Source organism: Psittacula echo, assembly GCF_963264785.1.
Source record: "Psittacula echo genome assembly, chromosome: 11".
NCBI lineage: Eukaryota > Metazoa > Chordata > Aves > Psittaciformes > Psittacidae > Psittacula > Psittacula echo.
Window position 1 is genome coordinate 14,352,362 of NC_137746.1, and position 13,767 is coordinate 14,366,128.

The following is a 13,767-nucleotide window of genomic DNA, read 5'->3' on the forward strand; positions in this document are numbered from 1 at the left end:
TCTGCAAGTCTGATATAAAGAGAATATGTTTAGTTTAGGTTCAGTGTTGCAGTTGTGGATCACAGAGAGAATATGAAGCAATTTAAGGACTGCAGACATTTGCACCTAGTGGGACAAGGCATACCAAGATGAATTCCCTTTCTAGTGAGGGAACATGTTGAAATAGCTGACAAAAATCCCTCTTTACGGAACTGTCAGGTTGGACAGTCTAAGGATTAAGTTCTTCTGGCTTTTTGTTCCCCTGCTGACACATGCTGGTCTCACACCTTTGCAATGAAGAATTCCTTATCTTGCCAAGTCAGACACCAAATGCAGTCTGCTGACAGTTCTGGAGAGCTGGTGGAGGAGTTGGTTTGCCTGGCACCTCACATACCCAAGTAGGATGAACAATGGGAGAACAGTGTTCCCTGGTATAGCAGAAATATGCGCTTAATCATCATATGATCTGACATGTGAGCTGCACCACACATTTGCACTCTGAATTTGAGTGGTCTGTATGGATTAAAATGGATCAGAACATAATACCCATTAAGATATTATTCCAGATGCAGAATTGATAATCTAACAGACCTTTTCCTCCATGACCTGATGTAGTAGCGGTGTGACTGAGGAAAGATGCTAGGAAAGTAGAACTTGAAATGTGGTGGGTTTTGAGGCATGAGAGGGCTTAGCTCATCCTGAGAAGCACAAAGACAGGTTCAAGAGGCTCTGGTTGGATATGGCTTTGATGGAATTGCAAATAATGTGGTCTCACCTCATGTTTCCAGCTCAAATCAATCTTTAAAGTGTTCCTGAGGTGTAAGCATTTGATTTGGCATACAGTTTCTGAAAGAAAGATTGCCTTTACATTATGTATGTTCACCTCCGTGCAAGGACTACTGTGGATATCAGCAGGCCACAGTTTATGCACAGAATGTATCAATGCACACACCTTGGTCATGGGTTTCCTTTCTGCTGAAGAAAAGCCTTGCACAGCTTCAGTCTGCAGGAGTTCAGAGAAGTGTCTGTATTATGGGTTGGTGTACGTGAGGCTGACGATTCACAGTGGTCCCTGTTGCTGTCAGGACTTGCTCTCTGCATTGTTCTCAGTGCACTTACATCTAAAGTCTGTATGTAATAATTAAGAAGCCAGTCACCTTCTCAACAATCACAAATGAACCAATTTTATACTAACATGTATGTATATACACACAAATACAATGGGAAAGCAGAAAAGTTTAAAGTTTAATTCAGTGCTAAAATATTTTAAATATTCTACGTGTAGATACCACCAGATGGTAATTTAAAATTATTTTTGAAGTGAAGGATTCAGGAAGCAGTAACATCATCTTTTGGCTTTTATAAAGACTAAGATCTTTTAAATTTCTCTATTCTTTGTCAGCTTGTCCTAGTTACCTGGGCATATGACACATTTCCTGGAAGGAAAATAACTGTGCTATCAATCCAGATATAGTCTGTCCTTGATTTTCTCCCTGCCTTTTCATTTAAAAGAACCACAGCTATAAGAAATGTGAATTTTCTAAAATTTAATCAGGATAGGATTTTTTTCTAAGTCAGCCTCCATTAAATAATAATGCAGAAATGAAGTTAATTTTCCTTACTTCATTCTCAGACATCCATTTACATCCATTACACTTTATGTGTAATAATTTATTTCCCAAATTTGATCTTCCTGTTCATTTCAAGGCAGTTCTTCCATTTTTAATATTTCCTTCAGAGAAGTGAAATGGCAGGCATGTTATATATAAATAACTTTCTGATATGTTACTACAACTGTTTGAGCAATGCCTTTCTTGAAAGAGAATTCATTAGCAAATGAGCAGTTCCTGAGTATAATGTAAAGCATCATTTTACGTGGAAGGACGAGCCTGAGACATTTCTTCAATTGTTCCATTGAGAACAATTCTTGGCTTAAAGTATGACTGGGGCTATAAAATTAAAATCTAAATAATTGAAATATAAAGTAGGTAATTTACTAATTCTATAACTGGGATTATGAGGGTTCTATTCAGAAAAGGTTACAGTGATCAAAAATTAAGAGATGGCTCTGCCCATTTTTCATATGTGTTAAGCCTCCGAGACTTAATGCTTTCCATCTGATGAATACTTAAGGAAGTGTAGTCCTAGAGACAAGACATAAAAGGCATCTGTAACTTTGTTGAAATGGTTGTTGCAATGTGCTGCCACCCATTTCAAGCAACTGGCAACTTTGACCTCATCTTTGCTCAGATAATCATACCTTAATATTCCATAATTGTGTATTATCATAGAATACCAGGTGGAAGAGACCTCAAGGATCATCTGGTCCAACCTTTCTTGGCAAAGCATGATCTAGACTAGATTGGCCCAGCACCCTGTCCAGCTGAATCTTAAAAGTATCCAATGTTGAGGAATCCACCACTTTTCCAGGGAGATGACTCCAATGGCTGATCTCAGTGTGAAAAATTTTCCTCTAGTATCCAATTAGAATTATCCCTCCTCAAGTAATCTCTTTGTTAAATTTATTGTATTTCAGCATTATATAGCTTTCGCAGCACATCATGAAGCAGTTTTTTCAGTTTATGTAATCAAGTAGAATAAAGCACTAAACAAGTTAGGACGTTCATAAACACATTTCAGTTGGCTTTTAACAGTCAGCCAGAGAAGAATTGCCTGCAGATCATTAAATGCAGCAGCATGGCACTAATATTCATCTATTGAAAACCTAATGCAAACTTTTCATAGTATAGTTCAAGCAGGCACTGTGCTTTCAATTTGAAGAGGTTGTCTTTAGCTGCAGGGGAGGGCAAACAGGTAGAAGGCTTGGCACCACAATACAGTAGGTCCAGACTTCCAAGGACAGTCAGTCTGGTTCATCTCATCAGTACCAAAATAATTAACGTGTTGAAGACCCAGGTGACAAAGTGATCATAACATCTGGATTTACCTGCAACCTAAAAAAAGTCCTTCAAGGGTGGACACCTCAACCACTTGAAAGAGTGAAGCTATTTCTGCAGCAGGGGAATGGATGTGGGGAGTGTTCACAAGGTTACCTCCATTTTGTCCTTAGAGAATGTTCAAAGGATGCTGAGAACCACAGGAATTGTGTAGCGTGCATATCCAGGGGGCTTATCATGTTGTATTAGCAGTTACTCATCACATTTAATTAAGATTCCTTTTTAGCTGATGTGAAACATTATTAGCTCCATTCATCCCATATCTGTAAAAAGGAATAATAAAGGGATGTGATCCTAATGGGAGATGATAGGAAGCTGCTAATGTGACATACATATTGTGGAAAGGAAAGAGGGCTGTTACTGCCTCTGTTTTGAGGCCTGGGATGTCTTCAGTTTTACAGCCCCTTCCTGTGGAAGGTATTAAAGTGACACACCTCTTTTAGAACAGGTTGCTGGCTATCAGCCATATGAGTGAGAATCAACATAGATCTTTAGTATTTAGTTAACTGGCTTTTGGAAGATGAGAATTTTGCAGAGCTTCAGTGATAAACTAGTCAGAGCAGGTCAGCTAAAGGATTTTGTAGGTCTAAATTCAATTTATATACCTGTATGGTATAGTTTACTTTTAAAATTAAGAAATCCCTTGAAGGTAACAAAACCAAACTAAACTAAACTACACAGTAATAGTACCCTTTTTTCCTCTCTATGGTCCAGACAGAGAAAAGGCCAGTTTCAGCTTTCATCAACAAAATACCAGTAAAATTATCTCCTTATTTGTGATCAGAGCCAGAGGGAGCCAGGAAACACAGGTTCCAGATCTAACGTTCAGAGCAGGGAGCCACCTTCAACCTATAAGAGACATTTTCCACTCGCTGAAGCACTGAAAAATCCAATTAGAAAGCTTCACACTGTAGTCATTTGGCCTGGAGATTACAATGGTTTGGGCTGCTGGGGTGGGAGCCATGTGCAAGAGGAATGATTGAAGCTGTAAGCTAAACATAGATGGTGAAGAAAGAAAGAAAAAGTTATCTTTTAAGACTTTTCCTTAGGTGTCCATGATCCGTTATTATCCTACTCTTTCGAAGTCATGAAGCTTGCACGTTCATTCATGTTTAAAATAGATGCCTCTAAAGCACCAAAATGAATATGTCCCTTTTTCTTTCACTACCACTTCAAGCATCCGATCAGTTAGCTAAAATTAGCTTCTGCTTCCAAAGTCTAAAATTGATGCTTCAAGTTTCCATAGTTACTGTCTTCCTATTGTGCTCAGTTAAAAAGTGGGGATTCTCTTTTGCCTACTAGTGCTGGGTTTTGGCAGCCGTGCTGGGCTTTTTCTTCTTTATGCTCCAGCAGTTAATATGGACTAAGGTAAGTTTACTTGCAGAAGGTTTTCACGGCTGTAGAGATTGGTACTTAGTAAACAGTTTTGTTGAGGGTAAGCAGCAGGGACTGAATTCAACTGCATTCTCGTAGGAGTGTTCACTCTGCAAAATGGACAGAAATAAAAACAAGCTAGTCCTGTGCAGGAGGTCCAGTGCTAAGAGAACATCTAATCCTGCCTTCTGCCTTCCCTTGAAGTAACCTGAAATCCCCAATCTGAAGTTTTCCTTCTTTGGGGAGGCAATCTCAGACAGCCTTCGAGCTGGGGGCTGAGGCAGAAGGTGGCGGCTGTGGCAGAAGGTGGCAGCTGTAGTGGCTGTAGACCGGGAGCCCAAGCTGCTGATGCGTGATCACCCCATGGAAGCAGAGTGGCCTCCAGTGGCAGGAGGCGACCGGATAGAGAGAGCGTCTGTGCTCTTGGCCTCGGTTCAACAGCTCATCCAGCAGAGATCGAGGCAGGGGGAGCAGGGGGGTTGACTGCCTGCAGAACGCTGTTACAGGCTGTAGCAGAAGCCAGGAAATGCTTCCTCCTTTTCACCTTCACAGGAGGATTTATGATGCTTTGTGAGCCTGTTGTCTTTCACATAAAAGTGCTTGCCTATAAGAACTAAATTATTTTTATTTAAATTTGACAGAACACAGTAACCAGAATTGGCTTTCTGTAACACAGGCTAAGCAGTACACAGATCTGTTCCTGGCCTCCTGACATTCAGAGCTTTGTCTTCTGCAATGTCTTTTGCTCTATTGGCAATATTTCATGTCTTTTATATAATAGAGGCAGCACCCATGCACAGCACCAGTCAGCTGGGAGCAGAATGCCACCTCCCTCCTGGTCACATCCAGAGGGAGATTTAAGCTACAAATCAGACATCCCAGTGTTTAAAGATTTGTCTCAAAGTCCACATTTTTGGGATGTGTCACCTAAAACCAGCCCTCAGCAGAGGCATGGCCAGCTGTTTGCTGTTCCAGTTGGTTCAGTTTGGGGCATTGAAGGAGGCTATGTAGCACCTGGTTTAACCTGAAGGCAAAAAAAAGCCTTTGGAGGAGATGGATGGGTGCCAGCAAGGCCGATCCACTGCACTCATGTCCTCAGGGAAACACTGTGCCCTTCAAACCACCTCTCCCTTCTCCCTTCCCAAGAACTGAGAGGCACAGCAGTCCCCTCAACACCAAGTCCAGTTTTCCTGCACTATTTTCTGCCCTTTGCCTTACTGTTTGTATTCAAACAAGGGCAGAATGGCTGGTGCTTTGGCTGCCCACATTATATTTATAATGCATTTATAAGATTAAAATAATCTGTGGAGAGTTTTGTGGGTATTTTTGTTTGAGGTTTTTTTTGGTGCCGAGCTTGTTTTTAACTATGAAATCTTGAAAATGATCACTGTGAGCCTGCAGACATGGTGAAAGGCCCAAATAAAAATCCATCTACCAGGATAGTCCATAGCGGGATAGTCCGTCCCTAACAACCTGTTTGCAACACAGACGTTCATATACTGCATCCATCAGAGTCCAGCGTCCAATTAGATCTGGAAAGATGATATGGAGCATCTGGATGTGTGTGCACGCTCTCTCAGTGATGCAGCAAATTAGTCCTCAGTTTGGTGAGGAGAAGGTTAAAGCTTGTGCTGAGTGAGTACTAACTGGTGCTTTCTAAGACAAATTCGGGGGTGGGGAGCAGGACTGGGCACCAGTATAGCACTAGAAGGAAGTTACCTGAGAAGGTTGATATTTTTGTGGCCACTCTTTTAGTGAAAAGAAAGTAGAGGAGCTGCAGACACTGTATTCTGCTTCTTCAGCAGCTGTGGGAAGCCATTTCCCCTGTGTTGTGCTCTGGCTGCAGCAGGCTGTGGTAGGAAGCAAACTAATTTTTGCTTTCACATGTCTCAGAATATGCTGGCAGAGCTATTTGGTAGCAGAGACAATTGCTTTAATACACAGTCAAGTAAGATTGTTTTCTTATAATAAGATAAATGATGTCCATTTGAATTAAATTTCTATGTCAGCATGGACAGTAACCTGAGACTGACCCCCACACCCACTGCCTGCTTTGTATCTGGATGTGGGAGCAGTGGGGGGTTACACATCTCCCTCAACATATGTGCTATAATTACCCTGTTTAATGTTACTGGCTTTAAATCCAAGCAATGGATTAAAGCTGTAGGCTCCTTGGTGGGAATAAGTTTTCATTCTGTTCGTTCCTCCTCTCTCTGACTCATTAGTGCAGATCAGGTGAAACAGATGCAAGGGCAGAAAGTGGTTTTTGATTTCAGACTCCAAATTGACATAGCCCTTAGAGATGATTTGGATTGTTTGGCAAACTTAGAGTTAAAATGGTTCAACTTTGTTCTGGCTGAATCATTTCTCTGTCTTTCAGTTCAGTATCTGTCATTTTATCATGCTGATGATGGAATTCAATTTGTTTTCTTTGTTGTGTTGTTGGCTGTGGTTTTGTTTTGTGATTTTTTGATGGGTTTTTTGAGAATTTTGTTTTGTTTTAAAGATTAAATGGGCATTTTAATCCCAAAAAGGCTTATGGATGATGAGTGAAACCAGAATGTCTACAGAGATCCTCCAAATGACACAGAGAGGTTTTTTCAGTGCACGCTATTTGCATTTGATATGCTGTTTCAGAATCAGTGCAGAACGTCAGACTCTTTATAATGGTGAATATTCATTAAGCCTGCCAGAGGCAGAAGCTGCAGTCAGTACAGCATCAGCGGAGGAGGCAGGGAAGAGAAATCAGGTTAATGACTGGGTTTCTCTGCAATTTGCTTCCTGCTTATTGCCTGATCTCAGTTTTAAATAAATTCATTTAATTAATGTGTTTTGCTGTTCTGACCTGTGGACAGAAGGGTCACAGGTTACTGATGGGGTAGTTATAGTCTCACAGTGGCTGTAGTTGGCGTGTTCTGGTGTCTAGAAAAATAATCGAAAAAGATTTCCTTTAAACTTAATAATAATGGATGGTTTGATTGCAAGCTTTTGTCTAAGTGATCTCCTGAGTCTGTGAGCCACCAAATTTTTAAAGACAGGGACAAAGTGATGAGTGGGGAGGGGTGGAACTGAGTAAAAGCAAGCTGCTGTCTTGGCTGAGCATGTCACACAGTCAAAAATGCCTCTGCAGGAAGACAGACTTGCAGAGAAATGCTTTTCTCTTCTCCCCCTTGAGGAGGAACACATCTGTTCTAACACGAGTTAGCCTTCTTCCGACAAAGGTTCCCTAAGAAAGCAGCAGAGGCATAGGAGGTAGAGACCATGTACATGACACTCAGAATATACAGCCAGCTCGCATTATGGGAAGTGAGCACCACCTGTTCCTAGTAAACACCAGATTGGAGCTGTAGGGCTATCCAGGGACAGGGAAAAAACACATGGTCTCCCCAAAAGAGAGAAAAATGTCAGTGAGGTAGAAACTGCAGATTTAGCCCCAACCTGATGGGATATTAATTTGTGGACTGACTGATAACATGTTCTGTGAGCAGGCATTTTACCCCAGATTTAGAAGACATCTTAATTTCAGACTGTTTGTACCCATCACTCAGCATTACGCATTGCTTTGGATGGTTTTTACAAGCTGATGAAAGCCAGCCCTTCAACTGAGTGAATTTGCAAATGCAGCATCTGAAAAGACAGTGCTGCAAATCTCAGTGACAGACCTGTGCTTTGGAGTTTTACAGCACGATATTGCTGAAGACCTAAACTGTACTGATGTCCCTGCTGTCACAATTCAAATGTAGCCTTTTAAGGGGTGGAAATGGTGGGACCTTAATGATACCGCTGAGCTTTCTCAGGTATTTTTGAACAGGAGATGCCAATGCCTGCCTAAATGAAAATCCCATTAAGGGGTTAGGGCTGAGAAAGTGGCTTCATCTTGCAAATAATTGCAAGGATTTTTGTGGCTGTCACTGTTAGAGAGATTAGTTTTAAACTTCTTTGTTTTTTACATACTCTGACATGGTCATTAATGCAACATCCCCCAAGTCATGATGCTGCTTAGCTTGCCAAGAGTGGAATTCAGCTTCTTTTGCACTAGCCACCCAAGAGTTTAAATTGGCTGTCTGGGTTTTATCTGTAGGTAAAGAAGCAAAAGTAATCCAGCTCCAGCAGAAAGGAGAGAGACAACTCACTGTATCTAAAACCAAGCTTTTAAGCTAAGTGGGTTGAACTGCCTTCTGCTTCTCTTTACAAACTGTAACAAGAACTAAATTAGACAGCTCAGAGTGGATGCCTACTTCTTTGGTGGCTGAATTTAGAAAAGAGCTACCTTACTATGCGGCTGACATATAAGAAAAAGAAATTCAGGTGTTCACAGCTACTACAAGCTACATTTTAGGGACCCTGTTCTTTGTATTAGGTGCCTGGGCTGCCAGCTCTGATCATGGAGAAAATTAGTTATCTCTGAAAACCTGTGTGCTGAGGTGAGAACTGCGTGGAACATGCAAGGGAGAAGCTCAGTGCTCAGTGAGGTGACACAGTTCACCTGCAGCCTGCTCTTTTCTGGGATCTTGGAGCCTGTGTCATCCACATGATACTTCCTATCTGCAATGTGTAGGAAATCAGGTGCTTTTCAATTAGGACTGGTTAAACAAATGCCTGTTGGCTCAGTTTTGTGTGTTTTTCAAGTCCTGTGAGGGCTACAGTGTATGACCCATAAATGCATCTGGAAGAGGAAATACCCTACTGCTTTAAGCTTTCTGATAGGCGATTTTAGGATGTGGAGGTTTGTTGCATGTAAATCTGCCTGTGTATTTCAGACAAGTCACAGAATAGAAAAAAGTATTTTGAAAGACAACCTAGAAGTCCTTTCCTCCCAACTAAGTACATGATCTACTCAACTGCAGAGCCTCTGTTGCTCTAGGTTCCATTTAAAGTCTACTGAGACACTTGTATCTTGGTGAGAGTAGGACGAAATGGAAGGGGTGAAGAGTTCATCTCTCATTTTAGCACGCAGACACACAGGCGGAGAAGCATCAGGAGCTGCAGGTGCAGCCTAGATTTTGGGTTCTGCTGGATGCATTCATTTTAAAACTGAATCATTTGGTCATTGAACATGAACTGAGAATAAAGTTACTTCTCATTCCTTGAGAGTAAAATGAAGGGGTAGTCTCCAAAGTAGTTCTTTGAGTTACACCAGGAAATGGCCAGACTGTGCTTTTATGTAGGAACTCTAACTGTAGGAAGAGAAGTGTAATGTTTTAAATTAAGTGCTATAAATATAGCTGGTGGATTTGCTTTATTTAGGTTTTCCTCTAAGTTTAATAAACAGCTTTAAAGCATTTAATAAGACCCAGAAAAATATGCAAGAGAAGTACAACTAATCCTATTAATGCAAAACAGCATTTCAATGGAAAGTTTTTGTTGTTAAATTCCTGCTGCTGATTTCTGTGAAACAGAAGAGGTGTTTAAGGAAGTTTTGGAAACTAGGTGGTGACACTTATACTTGATTGAAATGCTTAAACATACAACATTGTTAGTACAGCTCAACGGTGACCTTCCAGCCTGCCAATACAGATAAACACACATGTTATCAAGTAAATCACACAGAAAGAGATTTCCTGAGGGGTTTGTTAAAGCCCCACTCATAGGAAATGATGGCTGTTAACTCATTAAGGTCTGTCTGCCTTTTTGTGTGTGAGCACTCCACACAGCTGTAAGGATAATTAGTTTCCTTTAACTTAGTGAGTATTAAGGAGTATTAAAATGCTTAGTTTTTATGAACAACAAACATACTTGGGGTCTGGGAGAAAACCCCACAAAAATGCAAAAAAACCCCCTAAGTCTTTAAACTGACAGAGTCCTGATTCCCAGGTAGATATGATGCGTTGTTGTGTTTGGATACGTTCTGTCAGATAGCTTTGTATTAAATGTTACTGGCTTCATCTGGGGAATGGATTTGTCTAAGGCAGAACCAGATTAAAGTGTCAGTATCCTGTTCTGAACTAGATTTCAGTAATGCAGACATGGATGCGCACCCTGTTAAATAAGGATACCCTCTATTCTTGCGTGTTACTGTATTTGTATTGTAAAGTGGATAATATAAAGTCGCCATCATTGCCTGATGTCCTGTCTTCAGTTTGATATACTCACATCAAAATGGCACATTTACACACCATGTTGTTTCAGCTCTGCGCAGTGGCACTGTGGTCCATGAAGTGTTGTAACCCTGTACACTTCCAAGGGGATTTTGGACTGTTCACTGCTATAGGATTCTCCCCAGCCAGAGCAAGGATGGCTCAAAAATTATTTGAGGTCACCTTCAACTGTGTTTTTCCTGCCAGGAATAGGAAGAAAGCACTGGGTCTGAGCCCTTGTTGTTTGGAATGAATGTTGCATGGGCTTGTTGTGAAAGAGAAAGGATTTACTTGTCAGATAGGACTTAAATTATAATGTACAATATCAAAGGTGACATTTTTGTATTGCTGGAGAAAGACATTGATTAATAATTTGGTAAAAGGCACACAATATTCACCTTTGTAATTTGTTATCTCAAAGAAAGAAAAGTGATATAGGAGGTACCTGACCAAAATACTTTTTAAGCAGAAATGAAAGCTGGTTCATATTAATGCATTTAGTATGAAAGGGCTTATTAAGAATTTGCTGTTAGCAACAATAAACATGTAAAATCTGAAGTTCATAGTTAAGACTGTAGGAAATCTACAGAAAAGCTACAAATGATAAAAGAGAGGAATTTCCACATTAATAATGTCAAAAAAGATATTTGAGACTAGGGAGATTAAGGTCACTAAAACAACTTCAGCAGTTCCTGGGAAGAACATAAACTCAAAGTCAAATCTTCTTCCTCATTAAATACAGTCTTAGGGGAAAAAGAAGTGTACAGGCTCTTCTAATACATGATTAAACATCACATTGTAAAAGAAGTCGTATCATCTCCTTCACAAAGATTCTGTGTGCCAAACGTATTGCACAGATGGTCTCAGGGACAGTTCTGATGTGTCATGTATACACATTTCTTTGGCTCTGTAACATGGACATAGTACATAACTATGGAAAAGCTTAAAAGGGAATCATGCTTTCCAGCAGTGTTTATTTTGCTGCCAGGTGAGAGAGAGGTTGTCAAGCAGCAGAATGTGTTCTTTAGCTTTTGAACCAAGAGAGCCTTATGTCTGCAAACATGTCATACAATTTTCTATTTTATGCAATAAAATATATGAACAACATTATAGAAGATGACAAATCATAAAAGAATAAGAAGTACAGGAGATGCTGCTCATTTCATGAAATGGCTGCTAAAATAAATGCACGATTCTTCATTACTGCTACAGGGGTACAGAGCAGTTAGTAGCTGAGGTTTACTGGATACTATCTTCTGGTCTGGCAAAATGTTGGAGGCCAAGGATTTCTCCTGCTTTCTGTGCTCTTGCCTACTCTTCCAAGGGATAGAGAGTCCCTTTCAGCTGTTTTTTTAACCTTTCCTTTCCTTTGTAGTAACGCAGATCCCACCTCTTTCTTTACCCCAAACATCTTTACCTATTCAGCTGGACATCTCTGATGCAGAATACATGATGCTGAGATTTAATCAGATCAGTAGTACTGGCATTGTTTGTGTCGTATTGCAAGAATTTGTGTGTGGGTGGCTAGGAGTGTTGCAAGTGTGACAGGTCCTACATTTGTGATACTGCACTTTTTAGCATGTGGATAAGAGCATTTTCATCAGATTTGAGGGCTTTAGCATCAATGCATAAACATAGAGCTTCCCCCCATCACGATTCTTTAAACACTTAAAGTGGTACTTTAAAATAGATTTGCAGTTTGTATTCAAAATTGGGATCTATGTAAATTGCAAAGATTTTTGAAAGTTTAAGAAGAAAGAAAACAGCCAGGTTCTAAGACTTTCTCTCATAGAAGAACCTAATTTGTGTTGCATCTCATTATGCTAGGAAATTGTCCTTGTCAGGGCAACATATGTAAACATTTCAATCTGATTAGCTCAGTTTTGTCAAAATTGTGGAAATTAAATTAAAACTTGCTTCATACTGCAAGCCTAAAGGTGGGGACAGACTTCACTTTAGATTTGCCTGTATCAAATATTGTGATCTACCATTTTACCATATGAATTCAGAGAATCAAGAGTTAGTCACCACTCTAGTGTTTTTCAGCCTTCATGTTGTGATATTATAATAAGAAAAAAAGAAATGTAATAGGGGGGATTTTCCCAGTTTCAGAAGTCATTGCACTATTATTTACTTCTGAACCATTCTTGACAGCTTGCCACAAATATGACACCCTAAAACATACCCTTATGCCATGCAATACATGTGCTTGTATCTCATGCTATAAAACACTACAGCTTGCTTCATCTCAGCAATCCATTATTCCATGCACTTCAAAGTCAAAAGAAAAATAGAAAACAACTGTATTTCAAGGCACAATTTAGGGTCTAGAATGTGTTGGGCCCAGCAGTATGTGGAGTGAGGCAGTGCATTGAGCAGCCTGGACAAGAACCAGTCAATAAAGCCCCAGATGAGTAGCCAGGCAACCAAGAGTTGGCTAAAACCAGGCTAAAGCCATAGCTTTCAAATAGGAAGCTGATACTCACCAAGTGCTGGTATTTAATTATGCTTTAAGGTTTTCTTGCTTGTTTTGACTTTTTCAGAACCTGAGGCTGGAGAAGTGTCCCCCCCAGTGGGAGCTGGTGTGAACAGCAACAGCTGGACCTTTAAATTTGGACCGGGCAATCCCAAACAAGGTGGTCCTGGTGAGTTGCCAGACAAATTCATTATCCCAGGATCTCCTGCAATCATCTCCATCCGGCAGGAGCCACCAAACAGCCAAATTGACAAAAGTGACTTCATAACCTTTGGCAAGAAGGAAGAGACCAAGAAAAAGAAGAAAAAGAAGAAGGGGAACAAGACTCAGGAGAAAAAAGAAAAGGGCAACAGCACCACTGAGAACAGTGACCAGTGAGGGGTTTATACTGAAAGAAACCATTTAGCCAGTTTTTGTAATAATGGCAGATTTCTCCTATGTAGCAACTCCCAACTTCTTCCTATTGTTAACCAATTTCCTGTATGTACAGACTTGAGAAAATCAACAGGAATTTCACAGTGTCTGTCTAAATTGCTTAACAGGTTTTGTCTTAAAAGCTTTATTAAGTCTGGTGTTAACTCTTTTTCTCCACTCTGGCTTGTTTTCAGAATCTAAAAAGCAGACACAAGTTTCCTTTCTCCTACGCCGAAAAGGAGAATCTTCACAGTACAGCCAGTAAGAGGTTGGACTCTGCACTGTGGTTCCTGTGCTCCTGTCTTGATGACACTTACAGGACAGGTTTAAAAGTTTTAATGTTGTGCACCCTCTACCTGATTGGAAATATTTGTGTGCAGATGTCAGCTAGATTATATGAGATCAGATTATAAAATGCAAGAAGAGCTGGTAAATATGCAACAGAGGAAACACTTAACGAACACAAACGTTCAAAGATGTTCAGGCTGGG

At 40.4% G+C, this 13,767-nt stretch overlaps 1 protein-coding gene across 3 annotated transcripts in view; it reads left to right on the forward strand.

Annotated features, from left to right (window-relative positions):
* LOC308225918 (protocadherin alpha-C2-like) overlaps positions 1–13,241 on the forward strand; it is a gene marked incomplete at both ends in the record, with an annotated part of 89,033 nt that extends 75,792 nt beyond the window's left edge. For 2 of the 3 annotated variants that reach the window (XM_080627150.1, XM_080627149.1), the window contains one exon: positions 12,931–13,241. In XM_080627150.1, coding sequence (XP_080483276.1) covers positions 12,931–13,241 — 311 coding nt within the window. The remainder of the gene's footprint in view (positions 1–12,930) is intronic. The other variant, XM_080627151.1, reaches the window with a different exon arrangement.
* Between the last annotated feature and the right edge of the window lie 526 nt (positions 13,242–13,767).